The 12,699-nt window shown below is 34.6% G+C and overlaps 1 protein-coding gene across 1 annotated transcript in view; it reads right to left on the bottom strand.

The window, feature by feature from the left end:
• The window catches only part of LOC118181778 (uncharacterized), a 288,201-nt gene that overhangs the window by 223,172 nt on the left and 52,330 nt on the right, over nt 1–12,699 (bottom strand). Inside the window, exons 4-5 of the mRNA XM_085818801.1 lie at nt 8,980–9,080; nt 8,081–8,173 (exon numbers count right to left, since the gene is read on the bottom strand). Of these exons, the coding sequence (XP_085674927.1) occupies nt 8,081–8,173; nt 8,980–9,080 (194 nt within the window). The remainder of the gene's footprint in view (nt 1–8,080; nt 8,174–8,979; nt 9,081–12,699) is intronic.

Below are 12,699 nucleotides of genomic sequence, written 5' to 3' on the forward strand. Positions count from 1 at the left end.
GTAGATAGAAAAAGAAGAGTTTGTCTGTCTGTGTGTGAGCCTTTCGCTAGTACTGCACTTTAGCTAATAGACCCAGAACTACGAAATTTGGTATATAGGGTGCATCTAGACAAGAGGCAGTGCACCTCGAAGCGAGTTTTTCAAAATCCGAATGAGATTTTTCTTTATTTTATGTTTTTTTGATAAAATCGCATTAAATCGGTAATTCTATCTCATTATATCAGCAACAATGGCACGCAGCCATTGTTGCTGATATTTCACTGTTGCCATTGTTGATGATATCATCACTGTTGCCACTCGAAAAAATGAGGACAATAATCCTGTGCGGCTTTAAATTTAATGTTTCTCTATGATACTGGACTTTTGTCGAGAGAAGGCAACGAGAAGTTGTTTAATTTATTATTAGGATAATTTATATTTTCATTAAGGGATATTGTTTATTTCGTTGTAATTTTTTTATATGTAAAACATTTTTATTGATTTTTTTTTTATAAAGATCTTCTGCAGAATAAAATTCTGTGCAGTTTTTAAATTTAATGTGTGATGTTACCTTTAGGCATTTTTCCGGTACGGCTGCGTAGCGGCTTGTAGGAAATAAAACAGTTTTACCTGGCAGCGCTTCAGACTCCTTATTGGAAATTTTAAAGATATGCTGTTTTTAAATATTTTTAGTGCAATGTGGCGTTTAACCAAATGCTTTTGAAACGTGTATGACTCTGTAAATAAAAAAAATAAAAAAATAAAAAAATAAAAACGCCCCGTTTCTACGTAACATAAAATCTTAAAGTTTTCGTTTTCAGAATTTTTAAAAAAAATTTTACTTATTATTTTTTGTATGTATTACCAAAGATGTAAATATAAATGTGGTGACGTAACAAAGGTGTAAACATAAGTTACATCTTTGTTGCTCTAAATCATTAAATTAGCGTTGTTATGCTAAATCTTCCATGGAATCAGTTCCCAACAGTAAAGAAACACATTTCTGGGTCTCTTGTCTACCCCATCGTTTTAATAAGTCTCGATTTTGCTTTATTCAGAATAAGCATTTTCGAACTTAAATGCTATAGGAGTCTTAGGAATTGAATCTTTTCTGTAGGGACCATCTCTATTCTGTACCCTTTCTGGTTGCCACATACAAATTCCACATATTATTTAAACTCCATTTCATACTTTTCATAATTTTACGATCACAATTGAATTAGTAAAAAAACGAAAACATGGAAATTCAGTTATTGTCTTCAAAAACAATTCAAATCCATCTAATTGAATAAATTGTCCAATAATACAACAAAAGTTGCTTATGAGCATTTGAATGCCTAATTTTCCGTTGCTGAACAGTGCTGAAATTTCAAACACTTTTCTTCAAATAACTTCATATTAGGTACTCACATGATTCATGAGGATATCCTTCATGAGGATTCATGAGGATATAGTCGTCTACACGGGAAAGCGGTTTTCAATAGATAACTGAAAAATTTAGTTATGGTCGAAATTTTGTGTGATGATGGAGAGTTTTAAAATTTAATACATTGTTATGAAATGCCCCTATAACATTTTTGTTTCTCGTTATTATGACCGACATTAAGTCAAAATTTTAAACTACAGTCTGAGATCTTCGGATTATACTCTAAAATTGTGAAACGTTTACCTCTAAATTAAAAAAAAAAAAAAAAAAAAAAAAAAAAAAAAAACTATTCAGAAAGATAATAAGTTAACAGCTAGAACAATTTTAAGCAAAACAGTTACGACGACTTTACTAGTTTAAGAATGAGTTACCCAAGAATTTAGAGACATCTAAATCTAAAATTTAAAATAAACTGCTCAAAATGGCAGAGCGAATTTTCAGAGAAAATTTGCCATGAGTTAGTACATCCTAGCATTGTTATTTAATGAAGAAAAGTTTTACTTACTAAAAACGTAACAGTGCAATTATTTTAGTGGAGTCCAATCGGGCGCGAAACAACAACTACTCTCATCTTTTAACTTTATAGCAATATATATAAATATATATATAGAAAGAGAGAGAGAGAGATTTATAAGAAAAGGAGAGGTTAAAAATAGATATATATAAATATATATACACTGGTGTGCAAAAATTAAGGACGAGACGGTTTTTTCAATATAACTTTGTACAAAAGCTTTCCAAATCAACTTATTTAATACCGTAAGATCCCCAATACGTAAGGACTTGAGTAATGCAAGCAACACTTACTAAAAGAGAAATCAGAGGGATAAAAAGAAGCTTTATTGAAAAAGTAGCATGGAGCGCAATGCGACTGAAGGCCGAAACATCCCTGTGATGGGTGTCCAGCAAGAAACATCCGGTCTTTAATAGGGGATATGATCTACCCTGACTGCTAGGCAGGTTTCACAGCGTCTGCCCATGCTGAGAATGAGGGTGTCAATGAGTTGTTGAGGCATTGGTGCCCATTCGTCTTGCAGCGCCAATCGAAGCTCCGGAATCGTTACTGTTGGTAAGGTACGAGCTGCCAAGCGTCTGCCTAAAAAATCCCATACATGCTCGATGGGATTGAGATCCGGAGATCGTGCCGGCCAATCCATACGTTCAATATCCTCACTCTCTAAGAGCTGTTCGGCAGCTACTGTGCGATGACATGGTGCATTGTCGTCCATGAAAAGGAACTGCGGACCCATAGCGCCTCTAAAAAGACGCACATATGGAAGAAATAATCTCGTTACAATAACGGGTCCCGTTGACTGAACCTGCGTCGAAGACGTGAAGGTCTGTACGACTACCAAGCATGATGCCTCCCCAAACGAGAACACCGCCACCTCCATACCTGTCCCTTTCAATGATGTTCGAGGGATGATTGCGGCTTCCCCGCTCTCTCCAGATGAGTATGCGATGAGAATCGCTACTCAGACTGAATCTGCTCTCATCTGTAAACAGTACTCGTCCCCATTCATTGTCTCTACAATTCCGGTGTTCCCGGAGAGAACGCCTTCTCCGATGGGCAGGCGTTAGAGGTACACACCGTACAGGACGTCGTGCAAAAAGACACCACCGTGCAGTCTTCTGGCCACGGTAAAACGCGATATCGGTCGTCCAGTTGCCTGTGTCGTGTGTCTAGCGATTTCTCCCGTTGTCTGCCGCCTGTTTCTTCTGGCCTGTAAGGCAATATACCGGTCATCTGCGGGTGTGGTTCCTCGTGGACGACCACTACTAAACACCCGGATAGCTGTTCCCGTAGTTTGAAATTGTCTCCGGATAGCTGTTCCCGTAGTTTGAAATTGTCTCCGGATAGCTGTTCCCGTAGTTTGAAATTGAAGTCGTGAAACAATGCTGTGAGCAATTCCGAACTCTGCAGCCACACTTGTCACACTGCGGCCTTCCTCCATCTTCCCAATGATTCGACCTCGGGTAAAAGCATCCAGATGTCTTCTAACAGATTGATTATTTTCCATTTCTCGCTGAGGCAGCAACTCGGTGTGATTTTAACTGCTATACGACGTGCAATCTCTTTGCCAGAAATACTGATCTTACACCGACAACATGCTTTATACAACTCAGACACTCCCCCATTACGTCAACCTGCATATCTGCGCATATGCTACCGTACATCACCTTACTTAATCTCCTGATTGGTCTTTCTGTCCGCTCTGCCTCTTCGTTCAGCTGATATGCTAATTTTTCGACTTCGTCCTTAATTTTTGCACACCAGTGTATATATATAAATCTATTTTAAAATTTGCAGCTAAACGCTCAATTTCTGACCAACTAGGTCTCACGTTTTTACGATTTACTACTTTCTACTTCTCTCTCTCTCTCTCTCTATATATATAGACATATATTGTAATTCATTAACAAAAAAAGTGAAATTTGAAAGGGTTCAGATTTCAACCGTCGCTCAGAAGGGTTTGTTAAAACTTTTTTTACGATCGCACTGAGCTCGCAGTCTAACAGTCTGCTATTGCACTTACATCTGCTAACCCATTTTTTTATCTTTTTAGATTTGTTATTAAGCAACATTTTTTTCGCAATTCCGCCATATACAAATTAACAGCAAAATTGCAAAAATTTTAAAACAGCATAGCAGCATTTTTTAGAATTCCAGTGTTTAGCAGTGTTAAGTGTCAGGATGCATTTTCTTATTTTTTTCAATCTTCTCTCAGTTCATCATATCAATATTCAGTTTTCTTAGTAAGATGGCTTCTAAAACTCTTTTTCTATCTTCCTATTATTTTATCAATTTATTACGTATTTTCTCCCTCCCTCCAGAATGTCTTTCGTGTGTAAAGTACTACACTCGGCGCGCCGTCGAGAGGTCCATATTCGAGTCCCGGCGAGGACGTTGCTTATTTAATATGCCGATGCTTTAAAAAAACACTCTAAAAATTAAATATCATGTTCTTCGCACTTACTACACATAAAAATAAATTCAACAGCAAAATCACAAAATATTTAAAAACAACATAAGTTTAGAATTTCCAGTATACAGTCTCGCGCACTGGAGTTTCGTTCCGGACAGTGTTGCCATTGCTCGCTTTTAAATCATTGAGTTTGTTTATCAAAAATTTGTTAAAGTTTTACAAAATATGAAATACACAATAAAACAAATACGAAATTAAAAATTCGGACTTCTAGTTGCCCATGTTCGGGTGCAGGAGTAGTTATTCAAAATTCGATGACTCTGTGTACCGTTGTTTTTCACGATAAGAGAAACATTCATACATTCATGCAGATTTATCCTTCTTTAGACTCTCTAAATCTAATACAAGGGGATGATATTTGGTTTCAACAGTTTGAAAATGATACGCCGTGCATAATGATTCACTGCAAAATGCCGTTTCGAGAACAATATTCCTTTGGCATTTTAACGTCCCTTTTGGGCTAAAAAAGAAGGAAAAACGAAAACGTTTCTTCCAAATTATTTAAAGAATTGCATAAAATTAACCGAAATCAAGAGTAACGTGTTCTTTGCTATCAAACTAGTATCATTAATTCACTATGTGGGAATTATTTTCATAAATCAAGTTTACCAATTAACAAAACTCAGGCAATAATTACAGAAACTCAAACTCACTATTTCATTACTCATTAAGTATACTTGGAGAAACGCTGAATTGTCCTTTGTTTTAACAATAGTTGCCTTTGATTAGAATTTTAGACAATTTTTCCCATGTAAACCGAAAGCATTAATCATGATTTGATCGTATATAATTCCCAGTTAACCGTGAACTTCCACTAATTAGATACTCTTATTTTCGAAGTATGGTGATTGTTTCGAAGTATTGTGTTTAGATTCTGATTGAGAAGTCTGGCATCTTTTTGACTGAAATAAAGCGACGTTTGAAGATATATATACATATAAGTGCAGGTCTTTGTTGCACGTTTAAAATTTTAAGTTGTAAAGTTCTAATAGATCGCAGGTTAGCTTTCTATTCTTCTAGTTAATGACTTGAACTATTCAACTGTAAACATCAATTTATTTCAAAGTAGTGATTTTGACTGAGAAATGCGACCCAAAGCAATGCTGCGACTTCATGAACTAATATTTTCTTCATAGTTTGTGAAATACATTTTACTTCTGAACTGTCGATATGTATACAGTCAAAAAATAATCTGAGTTCCAAGTTTTATTTCTTCTACTACATAATAAAAATGTAATAAAATAAGGAATTAATTTTTTTTTATAAAATCTTAATATTACAACTAACTTTTATGGTAAAGACTTCAATTTTTTTAATAGTAACAAAAAATTTAATAAAATAAAATAAAGGGAGAACTTTTATTATTAAAAAATCCATATCAAATTTTCTAACACTGACTAAATTCAGCCGATTTTATATTTAAAATAGATTTATGAAGATACTATACCCTTTGCATAGTAATGTCTCTCATAAAAAATCTGATGTGGACATAACTTAATCATACGGTCTATTAAATTATACACATTTTCTGGTGCACTTCATTAAAACATATTTCCGGAATTATTCTAACTTAATTAACTGACCCCTTAAGGCAAGTTGAAAATAATATGAAAAATTCCAAAATATGACACTACCCGAGATTGAAAATGCAACACCAAGAAGAAATGGCCCGAAAATAATGAAAATTTCAAGGCAGATGCACGTCACTGTGTTATTAAATGAGGTGAAGTAGTTGTCCAGCCTACGTTGAAGAAACTATAAGGCAAGGAACAAGAATGCTCGATTTTCGTGCCGTTATTTCTGCTAGGGAAATCATTGTAGAAAATTTGCTCTTGTCTCAGAATACACGCGTAATAGCAGAGAATGCCAGGCCATTGTCAACAAAAGCAGTTCCAGCAGACAGACGATTTTACGAAGGACATGGTGATCGGACTGAGAAGGGCAGATTGCTTCATACGGCAAATCCCACCTGAAACACACCTACGTATGCACAGTGCACCGGCTATGGCGACGATGGTTCGAACAAGGAAATGTGGCAACTTCGAGGGATACCGATGCAGCCAGAATGGCGTCAGCACCTCTGGATCGAAGTGTCAGCAGAAAAGCGGTGGTGCAACCTCACACGACTTCTATCTTCATTCTGCAGCATGTTCAAGACACCCTGATGTTCCCATATCGACCAGAATCATTTGCCGTGGATTGGTGGCTGTTGGCCTGCACTCGTGACATGCGTTAAGAAGACTCCCGTTGACATCGCATCATAGACGCCAACGTCTGCACTGGTCCCAGGCTCGAGCAATGTGGGCACCTGAATGGCATACGGTCGTTTTCTCAAGTGACCCACGCTTCCGTTTTTCCAGTGATAATTGCCGCATGCGAATGTCGGGTCGATGTGGAAACAGGTCCAATCCGGCAGCAAATGTGGAACGCACCACCGCGCGACATCGCGGCATTATGGTTGCTGCGGCCGGTGACACTCCATTACCTTCAGGGAGTGCCCAATGCCCTCTATCAACACAATACCGTCCGACCACACAGTGCTCGCATCAACCAACGTGCTCTGCAAGGTGTACAGATGCTGATCTCTCACCAATTGAGCACATTTGGGATGTGATTGAACGCCATTTGCAGACCTTGCCATTGCCGCATTCAGAAGACGAACTGTGGCAAATGGTTGACAGGGAATGGGAAACTATTCCGAGTGACACCATCCGGAGTCTCACTGACTCTGTAGCTAGACGTGCACTTTCGTGTATCGCAATCCAAGGTGGTCCTACAACATACTAAGCCGACGCTGTTCTCGCTATGCATTATGGATATCATTTCGAAATAAAGATTACTTATTGTTCGTTGCTGTCTCTCTCTGTTTGTCGAGTGTCATCACTTTCTGGTCCCTCCTTCTAGGTGTTTCCTTTTCACCGTCGGATAGCGCAAATATGCTACTCAGTTTTTGTAGTACCTGAGTCAAATTTCTAGTATTTTTATTTTTTTAAACGAGTATAATATATTCAAGATACGAGTATAATTATAGGAACCAGGGTACATCATTAAAATTTAAATTTCATTACTTGTCCAAAATTAATTTGCTGATTGCAATAAAATAGGGAGATGCCCAGCTAGATGCTTTCGCAGTCCCATATAAAAATTTCAACGTTCTATGGCTAATCGTTTTTGAATTATGCGAGACATATACATATGTATGTTCGTACAAACGTCACAAAAATTCCATTTTACAAATTCCTTTTAAGTATAGGCCTTTGTTCTACACGGACGCACAGTGGTCATCCAAAAAATAGTGAAAACGGGTTTGGCAAGGGTCAAAATAGATATTTCCGTAAATCTAATAACCGAAAATTACAAATGAATCTGATAACCGAAATTTTTCGCGAATGCAATACTTCCTTTATTTCGTCCAAGGAAATAAAAATGAAAGAGTTATTTTTGATATATTCTTATTACAGATTTAAATAAGTGCTTTGCTTTCCGTCCTTTTTACACATTTCCGAAACCACTCTTTTGAAAGCATATAAAAATTGTGCGCTAAATTTTCAATCTTAAAAATCATATACCTTCATAAAAAAGTATCCGCTATTTTATATCAAATGCATAACTCCTTATAACTCAAGATTCGTTTGCTGTGAAGGTTCGATTGGTAAACGGTTTAAAATTAAAAAACATTCCTACGTACCTTCATCGCATATAGCACCTGTCCATCCTATGAAGCAGTCACAAGTGTCTGGTTTAACACATTGTCCTCTGTAGCATCCATTAGCACATACAGCTGTATCATGTAAAATGTATACAAAAAATTCAGTACCTTTGCTTATGAGCTACATTTTTAATAATAAAAACCTTAAGGTAAAACTATAATAAATCCAAATCAAATGTCAGTCTCTGTTTAAAATTTATAAATCTGAAAATTTATTGAAATTTGGAATTGAATGCATTTACTGTAATACTAAATACTTATGTACCACTCAAATTTAAACACTTAGTGTACGTATATAAAATTCAAAATTTTTCGTAAAAGCGTCTTCTGATAGCAAACATACTATTGTATAAATATAATAAACAAACAATAATTCGAGATGTATTGCACCTCTTTATATGATTAGCGCGGGTGATAAAGTGCGGAAGTAAATGTACGGAATAATGCTAGGAAGCATAACGTTAAATGCAATACAAACGTAAAAAAACGAGTCTCGGAAGTTACAATTTTTAGTTTTAAAAAAGATTAGGATTGATGATTTTAAAAAAAGATTGGAATTGAATCCTTCTTTAAAAAGGATTAGGTTGATGTTAGATTTCCCACTGAAATTCAGGCCTGTTGATACTGTATTTTCCAGTAGGATTTCTATTGTGGTATATCGAAGTAAACAGAAAATGATTGTATTGTATAAAAGGACTGTGTTTTTCAGCTTCGATAGATTCGGATGACAATGCTTCCAATTTTTAAGAAAAAGGTAGAAATATTAGTAAATTTAGCATAAACGTGTACATTTTTAAAGGCAACAAATATATTTAAATTTTACTGTCTGAGTTTTCATAGGTCAGTACTCTTCAAAAAAACAGTATTAAACTACTTACGTAAACAAGTATTGCCAGATTTGGCATAACCCTTACAGCATACAGTTATAGTCCGCCTGGCTGTTCGATATTCCGTTGAATATCCAATTTTGTAAACTGTTCTGGAATGATAACATATAAAAATATATAATTCTAACTCTGTCAATAAGTCTTTTTTAATAGCTTGTAAACATTTAATATTGAGGTATTATAAAAATAAGTCTAATCCAATTAAATGTAAAATGCAGTAAAATTCATATTTTTGTTACCTCGTATGTTATTGTAAGGGGTTAACAAAAATAAATTCAATTCAGATTTAGTTTTATTACTTCTGAACTGAAATTCATAACAGTTTGCTATGTTATTTACATTTTAAAAAATCGCTAATTTCTAACGACGAAATTTCTAATTAAAAATATATAACTGAACGAAGATGTAATAAACCTAGTTTACTAACAACAACATCACGCTTTGTTATAACAAATATTATTTTGAAACTGAAATCAAACACTTGAATCAATTTGTCTTCGTAAATTAAGTATTTCGCTAACTCACTATCGTATTTAAAAATGTAAATTTTGAAGCAGCACAAATTATTAATTTCTTATTATGTAACTTGAATTGCGTGTTGAAATTGCTAAAAAAGATAGCTTTCACGATGAAGCAAGATCAGACAGTTTCAAGTTTATGTTAGATAATAAAAAGCTCTATAATATACATAAATACAGTCAAATTTAATTGATATACTTATGAAAATAAAGTAATAATAAAGCATATTGTAAAATGCTCTACGTTATATATTGTAGTGTTAAATATATATTGTGCACTTATTTCTTTGTTAGGAAAAAAAGGAATTCTGATATTTTAGCATATTTTACTAAACACGAAAAAGTAATGAAAAAAGTCGACTTTATATACTGTGCAGTATAATATTGTTTTAGGTCTGGTAGAAATAAAAATCCTTTCTTTTCCAACAGTCCGATTGGGCAAATTTAACATATAAATGTGCAGTGAAACAAGAAGTAAATGAAATACTTCCTCATCATCATTCGTCGCAATTGCTGCAAGGTTATGTTAGGTTTTTTTTAGTATGGCAAAGTCACAAGGGCTATCTGCCTAAGGGAAAGGATGCCTTCGTGAAGGACGTTTTGAGGGAAACTGGCTAATATTCACTAGACACGAGACAAAATCCACGAAAATCAACAATGCAGCCGGTATTTTCTCTGCAAATAATTTTTAGTCATCAAGCACTATGTAAATGAAGAAAACCACGAATCTGAGGAATCATTTTTAAGTTTAAAAAATCTAAAAGTGCCATGGCGACAATTTTCGTCTCCTGTATTTTACTGCATTAGCCTGATATGAACATGCAAATACTCACGTTATTGGTTACCGTATGAAGACAACATTGCAATTTATTTTATTACATCATAACACCATGCTACTTGGTACATAAACCGGGTCTAATATTCTCTAATCAGGTATTTACTAATAACTTAACAAAAAGTATTTATTCTCTTCTGGGTGCAAGTTGGAAATTGTTTCCCTTTAATTTGAAATAAGATCAAGGATTAAAAATAAAATAAGTGTCTCTGCCGTTTTCGTAGGTTAAACATTTAACAAACATTGATAAATTATGTTACATCTGGATGTTTGGATATAATCAATTTAGAAGTAAGTTTTTGCTTGTTCTGCTTATAATTATAGAAAAGATAAAATTCACCCTAAAAAAACCAACTAAATTTAAAATAAAATATTAACAAAAAAAGAAAAAAAAGAAAGAGAGAGAGAAAGAAAATCTAAAATGTTTGATTTTATATTACGTCCAAAGGGAATTTTTTTAATGGTTTGTGTGTTACCTTTATTTATTAAATATCCTGTTCTTCGCACTTGAACCACATAAAATTCAATTCAACAGCAATACCACAATATATTTAAAAAAAAAAAGCATATCTTTAGAATTTCCGATACACTGGAGATAAAAGTGTTTTTTGCCATACAGTGTTGTATTTGCTCGCTTTAAAATGGTTGAGTTTGTAAATCAAAAAATCGTTTAAAGTTTTACAAAATTTGAAATAGATAATAAAACAAACTCAAAATTTGGCTTCCAAATGCCCATGTTAGGTTGAAGGACTACGTTATTAAAAATTTGATGGCTCTAGGCACCATTGTTTTTTCAGAATAAGAGAAACATTCATGCAAATTCTTCATTATTTAGTTTCTTTAAATATAATACATGGCGATACTATTCGGTAGAAACAATTTGAACGGGAACCAATGACGCAAAATGCCGTTTTGACACCAATAGGCCTTTGGGTCTTACTCTCCTTTGGGCTAATAATGCCAGATGTTTGCTGAGCGCAAGTTGGGGTTTACTTGACGGTTATTTTTAGTACATTTATCGTAAACTGAAACGCGATTAAAAAAGTCTTACTAAAATGCTGCAGAAACACATAACATAATTTTCGCTAGTTGAAATAAATGGTGGGATGTACCTAATTAGAAATTAGGGAAAATGGAAAATTTTATTGAATAAGTTTAGTATGTTAAAAAATTAAGTATAACTCTTTTAGTGTGCTAAGTTTATTCAGTAATTTTCCCCCATAAACGACAGTTTAGCTAGTCCCACGTTTCTTCAAATAGTCTGTATTGTTACTTAAATTAACCAGTTATTTATGATTTCAGCCTTTACTCTAACATCTCCTTTCCGTTTGCTCACCAGAATATAGCTGGTATTTAAACTCGGGTTTTGGCATTAGACACAGTGTATGTCTGACGAGCCCGTTCACATTACGTTTAGCTATTGCATCTTTGATAGTTGTAATTTTTAACTTTGCGTTATTCGCTGCCTACGAATTGATTTTGATTTTCTTGTTAGAATTACTGATTCGGCTTAGAGTAAAATTTAGTTCATGTTATGTATATATGACGTAAATCCTTATCACAGTAAATGACAACATTCATCTTTGCTGCGCAATATGAATATGTGCTCGCCATAACGCGAGGATAAAAACTTGAACTTTTTCATCGAGACTTACTATTTAATTCTTGCCTTATTTTGCCTGTTCATTACTGATTGAGTTTTTGGATGGGATAGAGTTGGTAGGTTGTATGTTTCTTCGCTCCTGCGTGACCGGTTTTTCGACTGATGAACGTGCAGCCTTGCACCATTTCTTTTCAGTACCATCTTACCTCGTGCTTCGCTGAATTCTTTAATATCTGTTTTTACGTGTTTCTGTGATTCTTTTGAGTGCGTGTAAGTTTCTGTGCTATTTTTTCATTATGAGTTACTGCAAATTATCTTCAAATTCTTCAAAATCTTCACTCACAGCGGCTGTTCGGAACCTGAATATCGATACTCTTGATGAACTTATTGAATGCGGTGAGTTCTTAGATGAGCACTGGCAAACCCTGATTAACAAAACGGAATATGGACTTGATGACTTTGTAAATGCTATTCAATTATGTGATTGGATTAAGGCGGATATCAACTCTCGAGGATATTTATGTGCTAGATCTTTAAAGATCTGTACTAATGACACCTATAACAGTCAGGCGCAAGCTGACTTTCGGAAAACAAGATCGATGGCTGAAGGTCTTCTCAGGATTATTCTAGGTAAGTGCGAATATTTTTGAAATCTGAATCCCAAGTATGCTAATAGTTATGATAAAAATGTGATACTGTATAATATTGAAAATGTTTCTTTGAATACTAATAATGATTCTAATGTGAATGGTGAT

The sequence above is a fragment of the Stegodyphus dumicola genome, chromosome 6 (assembly GCF_044657685.1).
Source record: "Stegodyphus dumicola isolate Sdum_Otavi_A_Nest chromosome 6, ASM4465768v1".
Classification (NCBI taxonomy): Eukaryota; Metazoa; Arthropoda; class Arachnida; order Araneae; family Eresidae; genus Stegodyphus; species Stegodyphus dumicola.